The following is a 17,196-nucleotide window of genomic DNA, read 5'->3' as shown; positions in this document are numbered from 1 at the left end:
CCCTTCCCCCAACTACTGCTTCTGCCATCGAGTCAGGGTTCACCCCTCCTCCCCAAGACTCGCCACTCCAGGGGGACCTTAAAACACCCCTTGCCTCTCAGCAGGGGGATCCCCACTGCTACACTCCACCCTTGGGGCTTCTGAGGCAGGAGATGCTACAGAAACGTAAAGGGTGCTGGGATAACCACCGAGAATGTACAAGCTGCACCTCAGCTTCCCAAAGTCAGGTCTGCCCCCACCCACACACAACTCCCCATCATTCATCAAACCCACCCCTCCCACCCTCCCCGCCCTCTGCCTGGCCATCTCCTTCCACCCCATCTGGGAGGGCTCCCCGTTCCTCCTCCCCATCTGCACACTGAGCCCTCTCTCCGCCTGTGTGCATCAATAGTGAGCCGTCTCTTTTCTTTCTCCTCCCAGGGGAACGAGTACTCCCTCCCAGCCCTGACCCCTGGGCTTGATGAAGTCAAGTCGAGTCTATCTGCATCCACCAACCCTGAGCTGGGCAGCAACGTGTCAGGCACACAGACATACCCTGTTGTGACCGGTAAGGGGGCTTCCAGGAGGGTGGGGAAGCTGCTTTCAGTGGCAGCGCCTCAGCCCGTGCCATCTGGGGCCCAGGGTGACAAGTGGGCTCCCTGCCATGATCTCTGAGGAGAGGGAGCCTCCAAAAACCAGGGTGCTTTCTGAACAGATGTGCTCAGAAGTGGGAGAAAAAATCGTGGTCAGGGTCTCTGTGAGCTTCAGCCTGGAAAGAGCCAAGCCAGAAGAGGGGATCGCTGGTTCTTTCTGTCCATCCTCTTGCCTATCTTTGCCCTTTTTCTTGCCTCCACCAAGGTGGCCAGAATTATGAGCCTCTTGTTAGAATGTGCGCAGAAGACTGCAGGGGACAAACGGTGGAGCATGAGTGCCCAGTATCGAGCCTCCACAGTCTGTATCCCCCAGGCTCCTGGAGGACCAGCTTTCCTCTCCTCCGGCAGCCTGAGTGTGTCAAAGCTGTGGCTCTGGGCATCAGGGCATGGCATCCAGCTCTGTGGTTATAGATAAGCTCAATTATTTCAGCTCTTCTCCAGCTTCCCAGAGAAATCACTGAGACTGAGGCTTGATTTCAAGGCCAGACAGGGTCCTGCCTGTCCCACAGTCAAATGCAGGAGGAGGGGGCACCTAATCCAAGGGCCCTCATGAATGAGGAGCAGCAGAGGCAGCTAGAGGGGAAGCAGACCAAGGTGCAGCGCAAGTGACAGCTCGGCCAACCAAGCTCCAGGCCGCAGAGCTGCGGACTAGGGAAGGCACCTGGCACTGCAGAAGGGTTTCCGGGCCAGGAAGGAACCCGAGTGGGAGAGACACGTGTTGAGGTGTTATTAAAATTCACCTAATTATTCTGGAGACACAAAGCCAATGTGCCGTTGGTTCCTTGGGAGACAGAATGATTGAGAAGGGTCTTGGTGGGGATTGGGAGACACTGAGGCATTACCTGCGGAGCATGGGGAGCCTGGGAACCAGACATCCAGGGTCACGGCCAGTGGCAAAGACAGGGAGCATGCATGACCCCACTGGAGGACAGGGCCCTGCTTCTTTCTGATCTGGAGCTGTTCTGAGAATGGCTCAGGCCTGAGACGGGCTGTGAGTGGCCACCCAGCCTCTGCCTGGAGGGCTTGGGAGAGCCTCGTTGTTAGCTTTCCCAGTTTCTCCCTAAGGAGTGTCTGGTACAACTGTTTCTGGCCTAGACAGAGTTGAGCTCTTTAGCTAGACAATCAGAGTTTGCGTTCTGGAAGTGTTGGAGGACTGGGCATGCTTTTGGGAGTGACAGCCTAGCTGGATCAGGACATAGCCTATCATCAACTGGCCCTCAGCAGGAGCCCTCCTGCGCCCAGCTTGGAAACTCTCCGAGCTATGGGTATTCTGCTCCAAGGAAGAGCAATGGCCTAGGCAGGCCACATTTTCTCATGATCTGCTGAGAGTTACAGTGGTCACTTCCCAAAGGTGGCCACCCCAAGCAGCTGGCAAAACAGCCCAGGAGACTTTTCTCTAACCCCAGCTGGGCTTCCCTGAGCCCAGGGCCACAGTTCAGAAGGCAGGGGCTTTCTGGGGTGGAGAGATGGATCTTTGGGACAGGGTTCCTGCTGCAGGAGAACTTGGGCTGTGCAGAAAAGTGCCTCCACCTTGAGCATCCCCTGCCCGCCTCCCACCCATGGCCCTGGAATGGTCCCAGCTCAGCCTGGGAACATCTCCGGCTGATCCATCTGGATCCAAGTGTGAGAAAAGTTCATTTCAGACCCAGCTTGACATTCCCAGGTGGCAAGTTAGCACTAACATCTCAATCTGTATGCGACATTTCAATCAAGCGAGGAGTAACAAAAGCAGAACCATTAACATTCGGAGCTGTTCACCAGTGGTAATGACGGGGAAACTAGCTCAGAAACTGGAAATTACCAAAAAGAGTGAAGTGTGTGGAGAGGTGGGGGAGGGGAGGAGGAAAGGGGTAGGGGGCAGGGAATGATTTTTCTACACTTAGGCCAAGATCCAATGTTCGGATTAATGGTGCCATTATCTGAGAAAGGGCTACAGATTCTGCTCATTCTTAAAATGTTTTTGCTGGCAATTAAACGGCTGCAGGTATTGATCTTTGTTGATTTTATGTCCCCCTAATTTGCATAATCTATTAAAGATGAATGATTCATGATGTGTTTATTATGGGGATGAACAGAATTTGCTGGCCGTACTGTCAAGGTGAGAAACAGGGCAGTGCCTGGAGAGTTTGGCAGTGCCGTCTCAGGAGCCGGTCCAGCAAGTTGGCCTGCGGGCCAGGAGTTTGTGGGTAGCGGTGAGCAGTGCTGTAAGGGGAGCAGATGCCAGAGAGGTGGACTTGGGTGAGTTCTTCTAGAAAGATGTTGGCATCTGTGAGAACCAGGCTCCAAGCACAGCTGGGATATGGGAGTGGCTTCTGGTGCATTGATAAAAATTCCCCTCAAAGATTCTTTAAAAGCTTATTTGGTTGGAGAATACGAAGGGCTTTGGTGGAGAAGGAAAAGGGGAAGCCCTTTCCAGTAGGTGATCCTGGCCAGGTGTGGGCTAAAGGTGAGAGAGCAGGGAGGGCAGCCTGTCCTCGCAGCCTGGCCTGAGTGTGACGAGGAGTTCAAGGAGCTGTCTTCATCCCCCTCGTCTTTAACATCCAGCTCATCTCCTTCCCTGGGGACATGCAGCTAAGGCTGCAAACCTTTGAGACTGAGTCCCAAGGAAACGGGCCCAGGAAGCTCTAGCCCAACCTGAGGAGCCAACCTTATTGATATTCCTGCCACCTCCTGGCACTGGAGGCTGATTTCAAACCTCACCAGCCACTTGATGCAGCTGTTCCACAAGGTCAGGACTGAGAGGAGAGAGGAGCCGGGACTATTGTGTGGAGGGGAGAGTGGGGCCCAGTGGGCCAGGACACAGCTAATCACATTGCAAGCAAGGGTGGCTGCCAGAGGCTGGGGCTCGTCCTGCAAGCCTCCCCTCCCCACCTTCCATCAGGAAACCAGGGAGAGAGACTGATTTTTCTGGGTAGTGTTTGCAAGTTCTGCCGAGATTTTAATTTCACTGCATCACAACTCAGCAAGCTGCCAAGTCAAGCTGGTTATTTAAATTTATCACCCACTTTCCCCTCCGCCGCTGGGCTGCTCTAGCTCAGCGGCATCTCTTCTCTCCAGCCCACTGCTCTAGGCTGCTGGTCTGGAACAGAGCCGAGTCTCTCCTAAGTGATAAGGAAAAAGGGACCAACTAGATGAGAGAGTGGGGGCTTCCTCAGGTTGGCTGGCTGTGGCTGCCACCTTCTTACTCTTCCAGAGGACCCCACAGCCAGCTGCCATCAACCCCTTAGTAGTCCCAGGGGCCTCTGGGTCAGGGCCTCTTCTGTGAGGACTCTGGCTCCAACTGTGTGCTGGTGCCTTCAAGTCCCCAACACTGCTAGAAAAGAGCCCCCTTCCCCATGACCTCCTCACCTCAACCCCTCCCGTCTGGTGCCTGGCCAGGTCTGCAGCCACAGGGGAGCTTGAGAGGACCTTGGCTGTGATGTCCTTAAGTTGATGTGGAAGGAGAAGATAAATAGTAGCTTCAGATTCCCAAAGTCACTTGGAGATGCTTCTGAGCATTTAGAGAGTCCCTGGAGCTGGTGAGAGTCTGCCCTGAAGCTGAGAGCAGGTTCCCTACCCTGGAGCCCAAATGGAGCAAGATGGTGCTGGAGGATGTCAGGGTTGTACAGCAGTTCTCCATTCTCACTCTAGAAGCCGAGGGATGCGCCGGGCCCCAGAGCTGCTGCACCAGTGGGCTTCACGGGCCTCTAGTGGGCCTCACTGCAGAGCACTGGGAGAACTTTGTGCAAGCATAGTCCTCACCACCCTCATTTTAGTCCAGGATGGGTAATGGAGGAATGAGATTGATGTCCAGAAACAGGGCAGGCTAAACTCACCAGAACACAGCTGGATAAATATAAAAACAAGAATTGTTAATTCATAACCAAACCTCACTCTCTGGTGCCAGCAATAGAGGGAGACTCAAAGCCCTGTATGAGAGCCTCCTGGTATCACACTGGAGGTAGACCCTGACTGCAGGGAGGCTAAGGTTGTAACACATCAGACAGAAGACATGACCTTGGGCCCAAGAGAAGCAGGAAGCTAGAACTGAGTGTTCCCCTGCATAAAGCTAGGAACCAAGCAGGACAGCACTATCCATGAAAGGGAAACACACAAACTCATCCCAGTGGCCCAGGGAAGCAAGTGAGAGAAAATAATGTCTCCATTTCTCCATTTCCCAAGCCTGACCTTGGTTCAGAGTCCAAATTTATACCATGAGGATGTGACAGGAACCCCCAGCCAAGAACTTACATAAAAATTTGTCCAGGATAGTAACCTGCTCAGAAATCCCAGCAGGAACAAGAGTAAATTTTCCTTGCAGAGACATTCTACAATCCAGGGCACATGGGACTCCTACAGAAAAAAAAATCCACCACAAAAGATGACCTTGCTATAAAAAATTACACACACATATGAACACAAACTATCATGAGGGAGAGTTTGCCGAAGTAATAAATAGGACAATTACAACCCCAAGAACTAGGGATGATAGAACAATCCAAAAGCAACTATAAAGTAAGTATGTTTAATTTCTAAGAAAGATAAAAGAGAAGTATGATTTGTGTTCATCACAGATCTTGATCCCACATCCCCTTCCCCACAACCGCTCAGCAAATTGTCAGATAATAGAGATCTTAAAGGGCAAAGAATACACCTCTAGTGTATTGCTTGGGGCTCAGGAGGCATGGAAAGAGATGAGTCACAGGCAGCCCTGAAAGTAGAGCCTGTCCCCGGCTGATCCAAGCTCCCAGACTGCTAAGTCTCAGCAGAGAATATTCCCTTTTCTTTGGAAACATGGCTGAACGTTGGAGAACCATAACAGGGACAGTCCATTCCTCCCTCGTAGAAAAAAGAAAAAAAAAGCCTTGTTAGCTTCCCCACCCTGGGTGGGGAGAAAGTGGTTTGTTTCAAGAGCTTGGGAGAAACTTCTCTTGATGCCCAGAGACTGCAGCTCTGAAGAAATCTGTAGCTAAGATCTACGAGGAGATGTGGATGCTGCCTAAGAGAGAAGTACCCAAGGCAGGGAGAGGGAGCAGAAGATGCTGTCTCCTGGAAGCTGACAAATTTGAGCAGTGGTGGAGGAGGCCAGTAAGGCAAATTTCAAAGGAAAGCAGGGGCTGGTCGCCGGAGCCTAGAGACAGGGGAGAGTAGTGTGGGCTCAGCTTCGGAGAAAGAGTTGCAAACTCTTAGAAGTTCAGACTCTTTGCCCGCATCTGGGATGGTTAGCAAAGTGGCCTTTTAGCAGATAGAGGTGTGGACCCTGGAAAATCCTCCTCCTCCTGCTCAGGGAGTCCTGAGGACCTCTGGGAAGTGCCTCTTTCCTGTAGTTAACAACCCCCTTCCAATGGGACTGCATTTCCCTCCATAAAACAAACAGCTTAGCCCTTGGCCAGCCCCTTGGGGGAGGAGAGGGCAATAAAGGCTGAGAAATGTTTCTGAAGGAGGCTGGGAGTCTCCTAGCCTTGTCTGTCTGCTCAAAGCCCCTGATTAGCTAGAGGAATTTAGGGCACAGACATCAGAGTTCCTCTCCAACCTTGAAAGGAGAGGGCTGGGGCTACTTCAGACACACGGCCAGTCGGAGAGCCTTTTGCTGTGGAGGCTGAACCAAGCCAAAGGGCTTCTCTTCAGCTGAGAAGGCCCATTGGAAAGAAGCTAGCCTCCAACCACATCCCCAAGGACCTCCAGCCCCCAGACCTCAGCTTTGATTTAATTACGGGGGCATTTCCATAGCAATGAGACATTGACAGATAATGTGGGTGCCTTGGGTCTGCAGCCAAGGGAGTCATCGGATCAGGGCTCTTTCCCTTCCTCCTTTATCCAGTCTACCTCTGGAGGGAAGACATTGCAAAGAAAAGGCATTAATCTACTCTAGGATTTGAACAGAATAAATTTGAACAGAATAAAAGCTGTACCACCCCAATCTCCAGCCCCAATTCCACATCCATGTCTGTACCCATCAGCCATCCCAGTGGGTGATGGGCTGCCCTCCCCAGGAGGGTGCTTTGGACAGAAGCACATGGGGCTGCTAATGGAGCTACAGTGGGGAGGAGACGCATGGGGAGGAGGAAGAAGGTATGAAGGGTTCCCAGGCATCTTAACAAAGATGTAGTTTCTATGGCCTTCTAAACAGAGCTCAGATTTGGCCCATCACCATCAAGGGCCTTTCCTCTTGACTCCTCCCTTTATCTCTTCCCTCTGTCCATGAGACCCAAAGGTGGCGCATGCCAAATGAACTGTGCTGGGTCCTCCACAGCATGGTCTCACTAATTCATTTAGAGATCAAGGAGGGAGGACAGTTTGAATTTGAATCAAAATATCTTCAAGAAATCAGTGGTCTTTATTTCAAGTGCAAGCAATAGCCAACTTCAGGCCAACAAAGTGTTGCCTAATAGAAAACACTGGCACTGTTTTCTTGGCTAGCCGGGTTATAGGGACCCTTTCAGCTGCTGCAGATGTTTGAGATGCTTGATGTGTCCCAAAGGAGAGGTCTCCAAAGGGGGATCCCCCAGCACTAAGCCTGTTTACTTTATTATTTGGCACTTTCTAACAAGAAAAGTTTGGCTAAGTAAAAGTGAAATCAGTCAACCCAGCCTTTCTAAATGACCAGAAATCCTAAATAGTGGTGTCCCAGTGACTGTTACAGGTATGTATTGGGACCAAGGGCCCAGAAATGTCCTGGTGGTCTCAGGGTCACCTAGGTAAGACCTGAAAGCCTGTTTCCCCCAGAGAGCCAGCCACCGTGAAAGGTGACAGAATGATCCCACCCCACCCTCCCTGCCAAGGTGATCAGAATCCTTCCTTCCCTACTATTAGCTGTAGCCTCAGGACAAACAAGCCAGCACTTTTTCAACCCTGAGCTTTGGGAGGCAAGCCCAGCCACTATTGTTACTTCGCAGAGGGCTTTGCACACCTTCAGTCTGGAATCCTCTCCTCTCCTCCTCGGTGGCAGCCCAGCTGGTGGGCAGGGAGGGAGGAAATCCTGTGGCAGGCTCGGAGAGCAGCCTAATGCTCCAGCAGCTTAAGTGGCCGTTTTCCTTGGGATTAGGGTTTCACTTACACAGAGCGCCTGAAAAACGCTGCACTTTCGGAAGGATTAGAGCTGACAATTCAGCGCTCTCAGAGAACAAAATAAAGCCAGAGAGGAACTGGGAGACCTGGAGTATCGGGAGACTGTGCAAACAGGCTTAACCTCTGCCCACCCAGCACGAGGGTCTCTCTTGCTCTGAGCCCATCAGCAAGCCTGGGCCCAGCCTCCAGGGTGCCAGCACCTGCCCAGCTCCAATCTTCACTTGATTTGCTAATGGAGCCAGAAACGGTAGCCCTAGCCCGGGCAAATGAAAAGAGGAGAGGGCTGGGATGTCTACCCTCTCTCTGAGCCTCAGTTTCTTCCTCTGTAAAATGAGGGACTTGGACTAGATGATAGTCAAGTTCTGTTTCAGCTCTTTGAAAATGTGATTCTCCCCAACACTCCCTGTCCTTATCCCAGAATCCCGAGGCTGCAGCTCCATCCTTGATCCAGCCGGCTTAGAAGGAAACCACCTCTTGTGGGGCCCTTAGCCAGCAGGCTACCACAGCCGAGCCAAGGGCAGTGTGCTGGGAGGAGAAGGGGTGGGAACAGCATGACTGGTTGTGTCTGGCTGGTTGGCTGTCGAGGTGCAGACCTCACTTAGCCCACAAAGATCAGGGCAGCATCCCTGCCTAGGACACACTGGGGACCAAAGGTCCAGCTGTCAGTGGAAAGTGAGTTCAGCTAGAAGAGCAGCTGCCCTGAGCTCCCGGCACAGCCCCCTCTACTGGAACCCGGAGCAGGCGAGCATCAGGAGGAGGAGCTGTAGGGCCAAGCCTGGGGCTGGGGCTGGGGCCCCTCACACGGGCATCTCTACCCCCAGGAGAAACCTTTGGGAAGATTTGGAAATTTGGGAAATAAGGAACAAAATTAAATATGTAGAAAACTCTTTCCTTCTCCTTTTAAAGCATCTTTTACAGATTTAAAGTTTGTTACTTTAGTGTATTCTGTATAACCTGGATTGGTCCTAAAGTGGTCATAATTGGTATAGTAAATGTAATTGTACAGTATATTTAGGCAGTAATTAAAAATTTAATAACTGTGTGTTTTTGGAAGTATTATGTTTGTGTCAAAGGCAGGCACAGACTGCCAACCTTGAAGCAATCTAATGTCTTCATTTTCACTCTCTTATGAGAAGCACACAAAACTTGAGGTTAGGAGAGTAAAACAAGAGTTATATTTTCTGGCCTTAGGGTCCTCCACAGTGTCAAGTGGATAGCAAAAGTGCTCATTTTCAGAGAAAGATGCTAAGGGAAAGCATCTCTAAACTCACTGGATATAACTTTTGCTGTATAAATCTGTGTCTAATAAGTCTTGTTGTCTTGCCATCACCAAGCAGCATCTCTTCTGCTTTGGCAGCTTCCTTTTATTTCCTTGGTCTTCTGGTTGCTGACATTTGCCTTACTTGAGATAAGCCACCCTGCTACTTCCTTATTTGACCACTCTTTATATGATCTGGTTTGTTGGTATAATTCAAATAGTTTCAAAGAAATCAGTGTCTTTTTTACACCAAAGAACAGAGGTTCTTTGTGCCTTTTACAAACAGGGCTTATTAATCTTTGACTCATGAGAATATGATAAATGCCATTACATGTGTGTATCTATAACCTTTTACATATAGCTTTATATAGACTCCCTGAAGCACATCTGTGATGTCCCACAGGATCAGTGAACCCCAATTTCAAACCCTTGCTGTAGAAAATGGGAGAACCTGAAACATGCAAGAAACAAGAACCAGCAAGATGTTCTGTTATAAGAAGGATTCGCTTAGCATCATCCCAGGTTACTTTCCTGGACCAAATAGCTATCTGTTTTCCGGGTCTACAGTATTTGAGAAGGTCATTCTAGAATCAGTTCCCAAGTATACTGCTCGTTCTCTAGTCCAGGTTCTGCCACCCTCTAGCTGTGAAATCTTGGACATAATACTTACCCCCTCTGAGCTTCCATTTCTCATCTATAAAATGGGGATTAAAAACAGATGAACATAGTAGGCTGATATGAGGATTAAATGAGATAATACATAGAAAATATTTAGGACAGTGCCTAGCATAATAGTAGGTGCTCAGTGAATGCTAGCTAGCCTAGGTGCCGGTAGAACCGCAACTCTGCCCTTGGATCTTTGACCTGACAAAATAGCACAAATAACCCAGTGACTGAAATTTTCTTAATAAAGTCTTTCACTTTGCTTTTCTCTGTACTCGTAAAAGGAACTGCACTTAGATTCTCCAAAACAGTTGATTTGATCTGGCCCATTTGGTAAGGAATGTCTGACAAAAGTGCACTGTCTGATTCAGATGTAGTGATTGCTGTAGAAATTGGCTTTAGAATCTTCAGGGACTTCTGCAGTTGAACTGAGAAGACATCCTCATCAAGTACAGTGCTGCTAACACTTCTGGGTACTTTAGATTCCCAGCGACTCCTGTTTCTTGAAGAGCCTCTTTGTTTTTCAGAAAACTCTCAAAGGAGATTAATACTCCGCCCCATGGAGTTTTACTACAGACTTTCGGTGTCAGTATTTTATTCTTTGTGTCCTGTTTTTCTTGCCACATCTTAACAACAGCAGGGACAATATGAGATTTTGCTAGTCGGATGACTTCTTTGTTCTTTCTTTGGCTCTTTTGGGGAGTATCTGGCTTTGTGTTATCATTAAAAGGCAGTGTGGTATGGACATAGTTTCAGACTTGGGCTCTGTCATTTACTTTCTCTGCTGCCATAGGAAAGTCATGCCGCCTCTCTGTGCCCCCGTTTTCTCAATTTTAAAACAAAGAAGCTAGACTGATGACCTCCAAGTCTCTTCCATCTTTAAAATTTGGTAATCTTAGGAAGCAATTATTCAAAATGAAATATCCATCCTCTTGTAATACATGGGGTCTTATCCAGGTATGATTCTTGGTGCCACTTTCATGTTCCCAGCATTGTCAGTGAGCAAAACTAATGCATTACTGCCTTCTATCATCTGTCAGATGATACACACTTTATAACTGATGTATTCTGCTGTGAAGCTCTTTTGTCCTCTTTCTGTGCTTTTTTTTGGCAGGGTGGTAAACAGTTTCATTTTATTTATATATTTTAGAGGCAGTACTGGGGATTGAACCCAGGACCTTGTGCATGCTAGGCATGCGCTCTACCACTTGAGCTATATCCTCCTCTCTTTCTGTACTTTTGTTTGTTCAAAGGTGGTGGCTGTGCCATCTCACAGTTATAGAGTCCGTCTCTGCTCCCCGTTGTCCACCCATCTGTAGTAATGCAAGGCCCAGTTCTCTGTCGATTCTTCCTTGCACAGACCCCATTCTCCATTCATATTATCTCACTAGCAGAGGCTTGCTCAAAGAATGCTGCTGGGCAAATGGTATGATGGTGTTAGTAATTTGAAAACTTCCTGCAGTAGGTGTTTTCCATTATTGACAATGGTGTTCTAGAAGAATATATGGCTCTGGCAAGAGTTTGGTCAATTTGTTCCTGCTCTTCAGGTATCACCTGTGTGCTAATGAAGCCATTGAGAGTGCTTTGTATGCAGTGGCTTATACCTGTGTTGGCTCAGGGGTCCTGAGCAGGCACCTCTTGGTGATGATTCTGATTTTACAGAATCTGCAGCGGCAGAAGCACAGCTGGATGCAGAGCATCGGGAAGCTTCTATGCTCTTTTTCTCATCCTGGGTCTCTTCTCGCACACTTAAAAAATGTCTGAAAGCACTTCCCAGATTCATTTTTTTCAACAGAATTTGGAAATGTGTCTCTCAATCAATAGTTCTGTGCTGATTTTCAGCAGGCAAAAGTTTCTATATGCTGGAAGTTGGACCATTTGCAAGAGAAGAATCCAATGGAAATAAACACTGCCATAGGGGTACCTCCAGGTTAGCTGGAAACACCTTTCTGGTATCCCACCTTTCCTCTTCTCTCCTGAAGCTATGTAAGGGGTTGTATGACACAACCTTAGAGTACAAGGAATTTGTGTGTGACATATTGTGGAAACCATGCAGCTGAAAATCAGAATTCAGATGCATTTAAATTCCAGTTTACTGAGAAAGAAGCATCCTTCTTTTCCTGGCTGCTCTGTGGACATTAGGCTCACAAGACCAAGAACTGGGTTGCTGTATTCTTCTAATTCAAAACCTCTACATCCTCCCTAACTCTCCTCTGTCTTGGGCCTTTTTTAACCACAAAATGCCATTTTATTCATCTCTCTAGGGATTGATATTCCTGGCTTGTCCACTTCACGTCCTCTCTGCTGAGAGATGGTCAGGAGGAATGTACCTTTAATTGACAATAGAAGTCAATAAAAACCAAAACCAAAAACAAAAATCCACAACACGGCAAACACAGATTCTTTCTTCTATCTCTCTGGGAGTCCAAAGTGATCTCTTATTTGACAGTTCGATTCTGTTGTTCGTTCTTGAGCTTTAAAATGTCAGATATTGGCTATAGTAGATAGGTAGAGAGGAAAATCATTCTGTTGCATGACAAAACTGAGTCCTGCACTTTCATCATCCTATAAAGATTCATGATCCATTGTTCAAACTGTTTGCAGAGAAAAAGCAGATTCAAACATTTACATTTTGCCCACCCTTTATCTCTTCAAAGGACACCAACATATATGAAACAGCTAGAAAACAATATAACTTACCTAGAATTGGCTATTGGCTATTAAGTGTAACAGATTGATTGATAGAGAATTAATCAATGTTTTTATTGAGCATCTACCATGTTCTCAACTGCAAACTAGAGCGGAAGACAGGACACTGCCCTCAGTTTGATTATAATCTGTTTGAGGAAGCAAGGCATGATATGAAACAACAGGGCTAATGCTTCATGAAATATACTGACATGGTAAACCAGGGAGCACAGGCACTATAGCAGTTTAAAAGAAAGAAACTTCTCCAATGGGCAGAACAGTAGGGATTTTAAGGCTTGAGCTGGAAGGGGAGGGAAACTATAGTAAGAAGAAGAAAATAACACAGCAAAAGCAGAGGTTTCACAGCATCCAGCCAGGGAAAACAGTCAAACTAAACCAGGAGGGGTTTATCAAAGGATCAGAGCTGAAAACAGTGGGTGGAGAAGAGTACCTGGAGGCTTTGGAAAGCCTGGCAGACTAGACTGCCAAAGAGACACTCAAACTGTAGACTAAGGAGAATCAATGATGGTTTTTTCAAGGGAAGTGATGTGATGAAAGCACATCAATGTTTCATGAGGACTAGCCAAGCAGCGACATTTGAAATTGAAGGAGGAGAATGTAGAGGGAGGGAATACAAATAAAAAACTGTTGTGGCAAACCAAGGGCAGGTGCTTAGGAACTGAGCTATGGAGGTGGTGGAGGAAATGGAGATAAGACAGATGTAATAGACATGGCTAAGGAGAATTGACAGTGCTTCATACACGGGTGGGGGAAGCCTATGTAAGAAGGATTCCAAAGTTTTTGGTCTGATGGTCTTCATGTGGGTCAGTAGAACTGACTGTGGGGAAGATGATCTGCTTTTATTCCTCTTAGGTTTGAGGTGACAGTGGGACAGCTAATGAAAATGTTCACAGGGAGCTGGGAATGCAAAAACCTGACCTGTATCTCTGTCCACTTAGAGAAGTATGAATCACTCAGATATGTTAACATAGCGGTGAGAAAACAGACTCTTCAGGAAAATTAAAGGGGAGGTCAACTTAAAAGGCAGAGGGGAAAGGAGAGAGAAAGAGAGATGCTTTGGAATAGCCATCAGGAGGATAAGGACTAGGGCAATTGAGGAAAAGAAAGTAGGCCAGATATGCATAGTTCTATGACTTCCTCCAGCCACCAGCCACACCTTGTCTTCCCAGGGTTGGACAGAGGCACTAGACTGGGAGAGTGGCACTGGCTGAAGAGGGGTATAAGAATGTGGAGAGGATAAAGGGGACCCAGGACCCGGAAGAGGATGGAGTAGCCTCTGAGGCACAGAAGCATGGGAGAGGGCGAATTGTTGTCATTAGAGATTGGAGTGTGCCAAATTGCAAAGACGGTGGTGACCCCTTCATGGTGCTGGAAGGGGCAGGCAAGGAAGGGAGGCCATTCAGGTGCAGCTGTGTTCCAGAGGAGATGTCTTTGGACCATGGGTGTCTCCCTAATATTGACTTGCTTTGCCTTACCTCCAGGACACTAAGGAAAGCCCTTCCTCCCACCCTTCACACTCTAGCTAATAGACATCTCCAGGGACAGAAGTCCACCAGCTAGAGGGGGAGAGATGTTGCTCATTGGAACTTGATCTGATCCACTTGCACTGTTAGCTCAAAGCTCCCGATTTACTGCAGGGATGGTTTTCTATCATTTAACTGCCGTAAACACTAACAGCAAAATAGCCCATGGGCTGGCCTCCCTGCTCTTCATACCTGCCAGGACCAACCCCTGCAGCCCTACTTGGAGAGGACAAGGAATACCCATCAGCTCCTGTACGGGTGGTGGTGGGGCATCCTCTAAGCCTGAGGAAAGATGGGGTGTTAGAGAGGGGAGAGGTGAGCAAGATGATAGAGGTCCATTTGGCTACTGGAGAGACTACAGTTGAATATCTCACTGGGAAGCAGTAAATCCAAGCCATCTCCCTCCCTTCTCCATCTGGGTTTAGACTAGAAAGAGACACAAGCAAAGACAGACAAGACACACATACACACACACACACACACACACACACACACACACAAATGCACAGAGAGACCCACAAAGCTACACAGAGGAGAAGTGCACCCACCCAGCTGATCATAGGACATTTAGGTCACAAGCTTCGACACATGCGAGGGCATACCTGGACCTTCTCATTCAGATGTGCCCCTATGTGACTGTACTCAGGGCTTTAAGTTTCCTTTCCATAGGGCACCCTGGTGGGAGCAGAGGCAGGCCCCTCTCTTCCAGGCCTCACCCCTTCCCCTTTGTGTTTTTCCAGGTCGTGACATGGCGAGCACCACTCTGCCTGGTTACCCCCCTCACGTGCCCCCCACTGGCCAGGGAAGCTACCCCACCTCCACCCTGGCAGGAATGGTGCCTGGTAGGTGACAATGCTGTAGCTGCCTAATTTAGTTGGGGTAACTAAATTGTGGGTGAGCTACTGAGTGGTCTGTAGTCTGAGGCTGGGGGTGGGGGGTGACTCAACATCCCCTCGCCCCAAACCACTGCTGTTCTATCCCTCTCTCTCCCTAGAGGCTGCAGCCAGTCCTTCATTCTCCCTCATGAACATCCTAGGGAGGGAACTTGAAAAAGTGCCCCCTTTGTGCACCCTACTGGATGTCCTGGCCCCTCTGCAGTGCCCACCCACCCCAGCCTGTGCCCAGGGAGCACTCAGCCTCAGATCTGCTCCCAGTGCCCTAGCCCACCTCCAGCCAGCTGACACTGCTTGGAAGAGCCTGCCCTGGTTTCCATGGAAACTTGGAGCCAAGAACCATTTCCAGGGGCATGTCAGTCATTCAGACAAAGCCACCCTGGTCAACACCAACCCACAGGGAAGACCAGTGTTGAGAGCCGGCCGCACCCCAGGGAGAAGAGGGAGTTAGTCCCTAAGGAAAGACAAACAGAAGACAGGCTGTGGCAGGAATCAGAGAGACTAGCTTCAGAGAAATAATCTAGAGCACCCCCACATCTCCTCAGAAGATCCCCGGGCCCTCATTGCTCTTCCAGGGCCCTGGTCCATCCCTGCCTGACAGGAGCTGGGTCTGGGCTGTGTGGATCAGAGAGACAGGCTATATTTGGGGTCTGGTGACTGTAGCTGGAGGTTGTGCTCTTCCCAACCCCTCACCCCAGATTGGGAGCTGGGCTTGAAGCCAAAGAGTTGAAGCTCCTATTCATATAAACACCAAAAAAAAAAAAAAAACAAAAACAAACAAAAAAAAAACCCTCTTGTCTTAAAGAGGCTGAGACTCACTGGGCCTGCAACCCACTCCTGCTGGCTGCCTTCTGTGTGCCCCTTCCCTGAAGCTCAGTTCTCAAGAATCTCTCAAGGAGGAGTATAGAATAGGGTGGGTGGCCCCATTCCTGGACAGCCTTGGGTAAGCAGAGCTTGGGGAGGGGATGGCAGAGAGGAAGATTGCTGTCAGGTGGTGTAGAACAGGGGCTGAAGGGAGTTGGAGGAACTGGGTAAGAAGAGTTGGGTGTGGGTAGGAGGAAATCCCTCCCAGATTTTGCGTGGGGGGGGGGTGGAAATGTTGGGGGCAGGGAGATTCTTCCCAGAAGGTCCCAGCAGCGAGCAGGTGGAGGCTGGAGAAGGTCTTAGAGAGGTGGGGGTGAGGGAGGGGGTAGTCTGCAAGGAGGTGGGGATGAGGGGAGCCGCAGAGAGCTCATGGTGGCAAGGGGGGAGTCGTTAAACAGAATCTAGTGCTGATGAGGAAATTACACTTGTTTCATTAGCGATGGGGAAGGAGATAGCTCAGTTCCTCTTGGTCACAGTTGAGCTCAGAAGCTCATTATCCTGCTGCACGCATGCTTTCCCTCCTCGTCAATAAACAGGCTTTCCAGTGGCTGCATCCCCCACCCCCACCCCAGCTCCCTCTCCGAGAGGGGCCCCTTCTCCTCTACTTAACCCGCGGTTAGGGATCACTGTGAACAGTCTGGGGTCATCACACAGGAGAAAGGGCGAGGGGGAAACCCGGAGGCCTGGCCTTTCTCCCGCGGAGGGAGGGAAGCAGCTTCCGGCTCCCAGCCCACGGGGCCCTTCGCTCACCGCTCGCGGACCGGCGGGCAGTCCACCTGCATCCCGCCGCCTCCTTCCCCTGCTGGCCCACGTATCGAGTCTCTAGAGGGAAAAGAGGGAGAGGGGTGTTTCCCAGCAGAACCCCCACCCCTTGCACTGGCACCGTGCTGAGACGCCATTCTCTGGACTTTCTGGGACAAAGTGTCCCGAGGGCCTGTCTTGGCCACCCTCCCCCTCTTCCACCCTATGGAGCTGTGGCTCTTAGAACCAGAGTCTCCACTAAAAAGGCCCTAGCCCCCTACGCAGCGGCGTAGGCGGGCTTGGACCCGGAACAAACCCTTCCTGGGTGGCCCGGAGCGCCTCCGCTGGGGAGCCCCGGGCGGGCAGTGCCCCGCAGCCACCTCCACGCCAGTGTAGGAGGTGCGTCGGTGCTTCTGCACCATCCCCCCACCGCAGGGTCTCCCCACGCCGACCCGGTGGGTTGCTCCGCCTCCACCCGGCCGCCAGCCCGCAGCGGGCATTGCCCTGCCCGCCGCCCCTGCACCTCGGACCCGGGGGAGGCCTCTGGCCGGGCACGTCGGGTCCGCCCTAGCATTGCTCGTGTCTGATCCCCACTCCCCCGCCCTCCCGCAGGGAGCGAGTTCTCCGGCAATCCGTACAGCCACCCCCAGTACACGGCCTACAACGAGGCTTGGAGATTCAGCAACCCCGCCTTACTAAGTGAGTACGCCACCTGGCTGGCCGGCGGCTCACCGCGTCCGTCCGCCCGCCGGCCACCTCGGCCGTGCTGCTTCCGGACGCGGGTCCGACTCCCCGCGACCCAACCTTTGGATGCCCAACCGTGCAGGCTCGTTAGCGCAGCGCTGAGGCCCCGGGATCCCTAGAGG

General features: G+C 50.2%; 1 protein-coding gene across 5 annotated transcripts in view; it reads left to right on the top strand.

Moving 5' to 3' along the window:
* PAX2 (paired box 2) overlaps positions 1 to 17,196 on the top strand; it is an 80,918-nt gene that overhangs the window by 60,957 nt on the left and 2,765 nt on the right. For all 5 annotated transcript variants that reach the window (XM_074373764.1, XM_074373762.1, XM_074373763.1 and 2 more), the window contains 3 exons: positions 421 to 547; positions 14,573 to 14,674; positions 16,943 to 17,029. In XM_074373764.1, the coding sequence (XP_074229865.1) occupies positions 421 to 547; positions 14,573 to 14,674; positions 16,943 to 17,029 (316 nt within the window). The remainder of the gene's footprint in view (positions 1 to 420; positions 548 to 14,572; positions 14,675 to 16,942; positions 17,030 to 17,196) is intronic.

This window comes from Camelus bactrianus, chromosome 11, assembly GCF_048773025.1.
Source record: "Camelus bactrianus isolate YW-2024 breed Bactrian camel chromosome 11, ASM4877302v1, whole genome shotgun sequence".
NCBI lineage: Eukaryota > Metazoa > Chordata > Mammalia > Artiodactyla > Camelidae > Camelus > Camelus bactrianus.
The sequence above is the reverse complement of the archived record's forward strand: the minus strand, read 5'-3'. Positions and strand labels throughout refer to the sequence as shown.